Here is an 8552-nt window from a genome sequence, read left to right on the forward strand (position 1 = left end):
GTGAAAAAGTGCTAAAAAGCCCACAACAATATTGATTAAAGAGTCAAAAAGAGAAATTTTAATTTTTCTAATGCACAACATATATTAAAAACTTAATACTTAATTTATATTTTTCTATAAAAGAATTTCACTTATAATATCTCTAACTAATATTTTCAGAACATTTATTAACATGGCCTTTTAAAAAAAGCTAGAAAAAAATACACAAATGATTTCCACTTACTAAAATATTAATGTATTTTATTGGACATAATCAATCTTTAATAGTCACCATGCCATATTGCCATTTATTGATTGGGTTACTGAAGAAAAAACGGCATCTCCTTCTTTAAGAATCAACAATTATTATTTAATAAATAAAAATATTATAATATATTATTTAATTGATTTTAGATATATTTTTATATTTGAATATATATTTTATAAATAACTAATTTAATAATTAATTTTTAATGTATATTTAATATAATTGATATTTTTAAGGTACATGTAAAAATACATAATTAAATCATGGTAAAATGTAAGGGCAAATTGGGAATAATAAAGAGGACTTTTATTTAGCATTTAAATTTGAGTATTCTGATTGTGTGGTGATTTAAGAACCGATGGGAACTGTTCAGTAATCAGTCACAGACACACTTCAACGACCGCAGTTAAACCTCTCTCTTCTCCTTCTCTCTCTCTCTCTTCCCCTCTGTAGTCTCTTCTTCTCTAATCTCTGTCTCTCCTTGTTAATATCAATGCAATAAGTTAGAGGAGCAAGAAAGAGTAAAACTTGTTGCTGCAGAATTGGTGGGGCATTTTCTTTTCATCCAAGGTATCTTCTAACAACGCTTAAAGGATGAACCTTTCTAGTTTTTCCACTCTCCCATTTGCATGCTCGTTATCCCTCTCTCTTAAAGTCTTCATTTTTGGGCTCTGCTCCTTTTTTTTCTGTCCCTTTTTTTAAGGGGTGTTATGGTTGTGTGCATGGCATGTTAAATGTGCCACCTTGAGCTGCTTCATTCTCTTTTTTTCTAGCTTCAAGGTTCTGAATTTTGAAGTTTTTCTTCTTTCTCTTGGTTAGATCTTACCTGGGTTCATCTTTGTCTCTTTGCTGTTCTGTGATACCATTATCAACAAATGAGATCCTTGTCTCTTTGTTGTACTGGTCTTGTTTTCTATTTTTAGTTGTTGAGGAAATGATTTTACTTTTGTGATTCACGAGCTGTTTGTTGCATGATAAGAACTTATGATACTTAAACTGAACCTTGTTTTGGTTGATGATCTTCTTCTTCAGACTTCAGAGGGCATGTTAGTATTCTACATTATTATCTCCTACCTATTAGATTTTCTTTTGGGTGGTTGAAAAAAGAAACTTTTTTTTATTTTTCAAAGTTTTCAATGGAAGTTTCTGCGTCATGATCTTATTTATCATCTATGTTCTGTATTTAATATTAAATTTTAGCTCCTGAACTATTAAGCTTTTGAATCTGATGGATCTTGCAAAACGAATTGGCATGTTTTCTTCAATGAACAGTACTTATATGTGGTACTTGTGTTTAGGGGATTGAGTGATGATGCCAAACCAGCTATGGTTTGCACTGCCAATGATTTACATGGTTGGAAGGACTTTCCAAAGGGTCTTAGGGTTCTTCTCCTTGAAAGAGACAGCACTTCTGCTTCTGAGATAAGAGCCAAACTTGAGGCCATGGACTATCACGGTGAGACCTTTTTATGGATCCCCTCTTTTTCTTGTAGGCATGCCCTCACTTATTCATTTACTTGAGGTTTTGCATAGCAACTTCCATTTTCATCAATTGGTGGGAGAATTTGGCCCCATCTTGATGTAGAATAATGGCATCTTGTAAAGTGACATTGCTTTAGAATTTAGATGGTCCTTATATGATTCTTCCGGAAATTGTGGTTTAGTTGCATATAAGGTTGGAAAAATTTGAGTAGAACAACTTTTGATGATTGATGTTACCACATCTGGTATAAAGCAGCTAAAGCTGCACAACCATATGCTATTGTGGTCCAAATTTGAAAGGTAACAATGATAAAGAAATTCTTGGTAACCAGACTCTATGAACTACTGAATCTATTCCATTTTTGTTGGCTGCAGAAGATGGGAATTTGCTATGGGAAATAAAAAGTTCCCAGAAACTAAGTCTCATCAAAATCATTCGATCAACTAATTTGAATTGGAATTTTGTCTTAAGAACCAACCTTGAGTGTTTCACTATCAGATAGTGTTATCTTCTTATACTCACATAGCCTCTCCCTGCTTTCGCTTCCTTCATGCTTGTTTCTTTTCTTTAATTTCATAAGTAACATTCGAAGTTTCTGTACAGTTTCTACCTTCTACGATGAGAATGAAGCATTGTCAGAAATTTCAAATAGGCTCGAAGGATTCCATGTGGCCATTGTGGAGGTACTAAGATTTCTCCATTCCTTTGGTATAAATAACAAATCATCACCTAATAACTGAAAATAATTTGAATATGTAAAATTAGAAAAGAAAATAACCAATAGGATGCTTGCAATCTTTAGGCTGTAAAACATACTTCCACCAAAGTAGTCAGTTTCATTATATTGGATTTTGCGAAATGCTAGCAATAAGTGATGACTTATATGTATAACTATAGATCCATCTTCATTTCAGGTGAGTACAAGTAGCAGCCAGAGAGGCTTTAAATTTCTTGAGAATGCCAAGGACTTGCCAACCATCAGTAAGTATTAAACTGCAACCAACATTACCGATTTAACTTCTCGATTTCATGTAATTATTTATAAGTTATAACTACCCTTTGTCCCACAAATAAAGGGAACATGAAATATCAGGAAATGTTTATTTGTAATTTTCTAACAATTAATACATCCACTGTTTTATGTAGTGACTTCAGATACTCAGTGCTTGAGCACTATGATGAAGTGCATTGCGGTAAGACGTTGCTTTTTATTCGTCACAATTATTCATGGGAAATATATACTTTTGGTTGAGCTAACTAAGTATTATCTTTAGTTGACTCATGTTGTCAATTGTTCTTTAGTTCAATATATTTTAAATCATTCAAATCAGACACAGATGATGTATTCATGCCTCTTGACTCTGATCCATTTTATATTTTAAGCTTGGCGCTGTTGAGTTCCTATGTAAACCACTCTCTGAGGACAAACTCAGAAATATCTGGCAGCATGTGGTTCATAAGGTCTGTTAATGTTTTCATGTAAGTTTCTTACCATAATATGATTGAAATGGTTTCTGATGTGCTTGATCTCAAGCAGGCATTCAATGCTGGGGCAAGTGTCTTGTCCGAATCACTAAAACCGGTTAAAGAGTCTGTAGAATCCATGTTGCAGCTGCAAACAGAAAATGGACATCTTGAGAGTAAAATTTCCATTGATTTAGAGAATATATCAAGGTTTAGTGATAATTACCATGAGCAGTCTGCCGGAAGTGATAAATATCCGGCTCCTTCGACACCTCAATTAAAACAGGGAGCAAGGTTACTGGATGATGGTGATTGCCAAGAGCATACAAATTGCTCGAATGAAAAAGAAAGTGGGGAACATGAAGGGGAATCTAAATCTGTTGAAGCATCAAGTGAGAATTTGAATGAAGGTACTCAACCACAGAAACCTGAAGAGACTCTAATTAAACAGGAAGAGGATTTTGTTGCTGATGGTTCCAATGGTGAAAGTACTGTTCCTTTGAATCCTCATGATAGAAGGTCTCTTAGAAGCACCAATGGAAATATAACATCTCCAAATAAAGCAGTGGTCCTTAGTGATACTTGTCAAAACAAAGCTAACCGGAAGAAGTTGAAAGTAAGTGGCACTGTGACTAAGTTTTTCCCAACATTTTTATGACTGTGATAACTTTTGTTTAATTATCAGTAATCTGGATATGTTGAATCTTTATCTCTTAGTCATTCAAATAAGATCATGTGCACAACATATGTCCATTTTGAGGAAAAGGTTTATAATGGAAACACAGAATTGTTAAATATGAACTGCTCTTTGATGGTAAGTAAGAATCTTCTGATCACATTTCAGACTGATATCTTTGAATAAATAAATCTCATTTCCATGTTTTAAATAAATTTAATTGTCCTTGTGAAGGTGAAATTCCTTGGAATATTTGGAGCTCAAAGTAGTTAATGATGTATACATCCATAAAGAATTATTACACTTAATTGGACAAAAAAGGCATAGTTAGTTATCAAGCTCTTCAAGTTTTTTAACCGTATCATGCGAATGAACTGTTAGTTACTTGGTTTTGATTTCAGGTAGACTGGACTCCTGCATTGCACAAAAAGTTTGTGCAGGCAGTGGAACAATTAGGTATTGATCAAGCCATTCCTTCTCGCGTACTGGAGCTGATGAAAGTGGAGGGCTTGACTAGGCATAATGTGGCAAGCCATCTTCAGGTCATTAATTTTGTTGCTGGTAATAAGTATCATATTCCTTTCCAGAGCTGCAAACTATGTTCATCTCTTTTTGGATAATAAAGAATAAAAAAGATAAAAGGAAAGAATATTATATATTTATATCATCCACTGTAAGATTTATTAGCAATTCTTTGTTGAACAGAAATACAGACTACATAAGAGACAAATGATGCCCAAGGAAGAAGATCGAAGATGGCAAAATCAAAGAGATACCGTGCGCTGGAAAAGGCCAGTTATGGCCTATCCTCCACATCATTATAATCATGGCCTGTCTCCACCTCCTGTATATCCAATGTGGGGACAATCCGGAACTCAAACAACCGGTGCACAGTTTTGGGGACCTCCTGGTTATACCTGGTTGCGGCCTACAGAAAATTGGCACTGGAAGCCTTTTCCAGGGGTAATTTATTTACTTTCTTGGTTGGTGTGGGTTATAAGAAATTATGGATGCAGTTTGATACTGGAAAACATGGTATTGCAGGTGCATGTGGATGCATGGGGTTGTCCAGTGTTACCAGCTACTCAAGCTCCTTACCTTTCTTACACTCAAGTGAGTACTAGTGAAGTGAATATATTTACTCTTTTTTTTTTTCCCAATGATATTACTGAATGTCACTAAGGTAACCATATCTGCATAATTTTCTTTGTACTTCTAATTACATCTTTCCATTTAACATAGCATATGGCTGGATTGCACAATGGTAAATCAGCGGATTATAGATATGGCATGCCACCAAGTTCATTTGGGCATTATCCGGTAATAATGCATTCTTTTACTGGTTGCATGTTATGAAGCATGTTGTGATGACACTCTCTCTTGTAGCAAAAACACATGTATGGTTGTCTTATAAAGCATGTAGCCATCTTTCAAAATACTTTTTAGGGTGTTCATTTAGGTCGGAATCACGTGAGTTCTAGTATCGACTTTCCAATTGATGTTTGAGTTGTGTACATAAATGTCTTCACATGAAAGCAACCATGCAATCAATGCTTGAATATCCAATATCTCAGCTAATATGAACTCTTCCCTCACAGTGTGTGTTATTTGCATGCATGCAGGCAGATGAAGTTGTTGACAAAGTTGTAAAGGAAGCAATAAGCAAGCCATGGCTACCGTTACCCTTGGGCCTCAAGCCTCCTTCCACGGACAGCGTGTTGGCCGAGCTCTCCAGGCAAGGCATATCCCCCATCCCTCTTGACTCTAAGGGCTCTAAACCCTGCTGACATGTGTAATCACTTGACAGACCCCACTAGATAGGAGAAATTTTCAAATGCTCTCAAAAGTAAAAGATAAAAAAAAGTACTAATAAGAAAAAAAGATATTGCTCATGCTATTCAATGCTTAACATTTTAGTTATTATTGAAATGTGGAGTATTGAATAATTTAGGTTAATAACTTTTTTATTCTTTTGGGAGCATTTAAATTCTTTGGTGAGTAGGGTCCTTGAATGAGTCCCCTTTAGATATGGACCAATGATATCAAATTCAAGTTCCCAAGTTGATTGGTCTAGTTATTCTGTGTTTCTTTTGGCAAGTTTTATCTCCAAGGTGTTCTCAACTGCCCTTGTATAATGGCTGCAAGTTGGAACCATGTATCGTGGTCCCCGGCACAGCACCTACCCCTTATCCATGGAGTTGTCTCCCTCCCCGAGTTGTTGGTCGATGAAGTCGGGTCATACAATACCATATGCCACTTGGCAAAGCATGTTGGGAATGGAACCTCTCAAGTGAAGGTTTCTGGTCATGTTTTTATTGTATGTAGATTTTCATGATCTAGAATGAATCTTTGTAAACATAGTTTTAACCAATGATGAGTAGGTAAAACCTTACATGCAGTTGTATTCATGTGAAGTTGATAGTTGGGAATGTCAGATGATTTGACAAGTTTTACTAAATAATTATCTAACGATTTTCAATTATCAACTTTATAAGAAGACAATTGTATGTGAGACTCCACGCGTACAAGAAGAACACAGAAAAAAGGTGTATGTTGAAGATGTGAACTGGCCACGTTTGTTGAAGATGTTTGTGGTTGTAAATAGACCCTTATGGCTGCTGATAAATCTAACAATAATGATGACATTGATGGAGAAGTGGTGAGAGTTTCTGATTTGTGAAATGTACACTTAATGGGGCCATAAGGTTTTTATTATTATGGTGATAAGTAGTGTGTATGTTGGTGTAGTTGGGGATCCGGGGCCTCATGAACAGAGGTACCTAATAAAGTAAAAGTGGGGTTCATATCATTTTCATAGGATAGGATAATGTTTAATGTGAATGATAATAAAAGTCCAAGCTTTGACGCATGATTCTACCTTTCTTGTTTGTATGCAAAACTAAATTGAATATGTTAAAAGACGTGTTGCTAAAACCAACTTGAGTTGATCGAGTCGGAGATTCGAATTCTGCTTTATGCATGCAATAATCCATTAACTATATTTATGATGAAGTAGTTATTGGTCTGTCATATTGAATGGGACTTTACTAGGTAGATAATGATTTTTTATTTTTGTGAACAATATGAACAATGGGTTCTAAAATTGGCCCAATAAAATAAAAATACACTATATTTTAAATTATCCACTTCAATCTTAGTATTAGGATAGTCATCCGTATATCTAGTGAATTGAACATTTGATATATTCATTGTTTACATTGTTTAATATTTTCATTATTTATCTATATTTTTTCTATTGGAAATATTATGGACAACAAAAAAAAGATACGTGTTGCTAAGGTCTTGGTATTAAAATTAAACAAAAATGAAAAGGTGAGAAAAAGGATTTTGGGGCTATGCTGTTTTTTCCTCATTTATTGTTTTCACAACTTTGAAAATGAGTTGTGCATGCAATTAAGGTTACCATATATGGTTAAATCTTAAAAGCGTGGCTTCTTAAGAATATAATACTCAAGTTTGTTTAAAGGGATGTGTTAAGGAAGCTCGTTTTTTGGGGTTTGGACAACATTAATGAAATACTTTGATGTTGGTATTGTGGATTTATTTTGTTTTACAATTTTGTGACTTGTGAGACCTTGAATTCGGTTCAATTAACTGTTCATTAAATTGTTTTGCCTACCTATATGAATGAATAAGGTGGTTGACTTTTTGTTATATGACTTTTTCTTTTAATGTTTACCTCATAATTTTTTAATTGTATTGCTTATTGTGTTACACTGTTAGTTTTTTAAAGGGTCCATTTTGTGGCTTAATTAAGATGAACTTTTGTTATAGGATTTAGGATTTAATATACTAAAAGTCTTTCTAACCAAGTTTATTAGATTCACCATAAAAAAAATCCAAAAAACAAACACACCAAATTTATTAGAGTGAGATATTATAATCTCTTTTATTCAACTTTTTTCTAAAATAAAACGCCTTAAATATATAAATTGATCAAATTATTATCATTAATTATTTCTAATTCTCATCAAGATTTTTTAATTTTCTTTCTATTCAATTTTCAATGTGATTAAATTAAAATGCTTTCATTTATATTGACATCTATTCTATGTACATATCCCTACAAAACTAACCAATGCTATTTTTTAAGATAATTCTAGTCATCAAACTTTAAATTTTTATCATCAATTATACTCGTAAGGTTCTTTATTAAATTGTGTCATTTATGTTTTTTTTTTTTTATATCAACTTGGCCATAATATAGCGTTCTACACATTTTTTTTCTTTACTTTTTCTATTTTAATATCCTTATACTTCCTATATAACTATTTATGCTTAACCCGGAGAACATAATATTTAATTCGGTTCCATTATACATCTAAATATTTTTGTCAACTAAATTTGTTCAAATCTGACGAAAACTACTCAAACAATGTTGATTTAGTATATTGAGTTTGTGTCTTGATATTGAATTTTATAAAATTAAATTGATGCCATATCAAAATTATCTTTATTACTCTTTTAACTTTCATATATGTTTTTATATTATAATTATTTTTATTTTATATGAAAACCTTTATTTAACGGTTATAATGGCTATTCTATAGTATAAAAAATTATATGAAGTTGATAAAAATATAACAACTTTTTGTAAAATAATTTAATTATTTCTAATTACAAGTAATTTGTATTATATCTTATCATTATGCAAAATATAT

General features: G+C 32.9%; 1 protein-coding gene across 1 annotated transcript; it reads left to right on the forward strand.

Moving 5' to 3' along the window:
* The first annotated feature begins 609 nt into the window (after positions 1 to 609).
* LOC107487569 (two-component response regulator-like APRR2) lies at positions 610 to 6739 on the forward strand. Its single transcript, XM_016108229.3, has 12 exons — positions 610 to 817; positions 1546 to 1703; positions 2334 to 2413; positions 2645 to 2711; positions 2877 to 2923; positions 3114 to 3191; positions 3268 to 3810; positions 4272 to 4412; positions 4576 to 4833; positions 4915 to 4983; positions 5113 to 5190; positions 5493 to 6739. Exons 2-12 carry the CDS (start codon positions 1574 to 1576, stop codon positions 5655 to 5657), a joined length of 1656 nt encoding a protein of 551 aa, XP_015963715.1. The 5' UTR covers positions 610 to 817; positions 1546 to 1573; the 3' UTR covers positions 5658 to 6739.
* Positions 6740 to 8552: the final 1813 nt, after the last annotated feature.

Source organism: Arachis duranensis, chromosome 5, assembly GCF_000817695.3.
Source record: "Arachis duranensis cultivar V14167 chromosome 5, aradu.V14167.gnm2.J7QH, whole genome shotgun sequence".
NCBI classification, from domain to species: Eukaryota; Viridiplantae; Streptophyta; class Magnoliopsida; order Fabales; family Fabaceae; genus Arachis; species Arachis duranensis.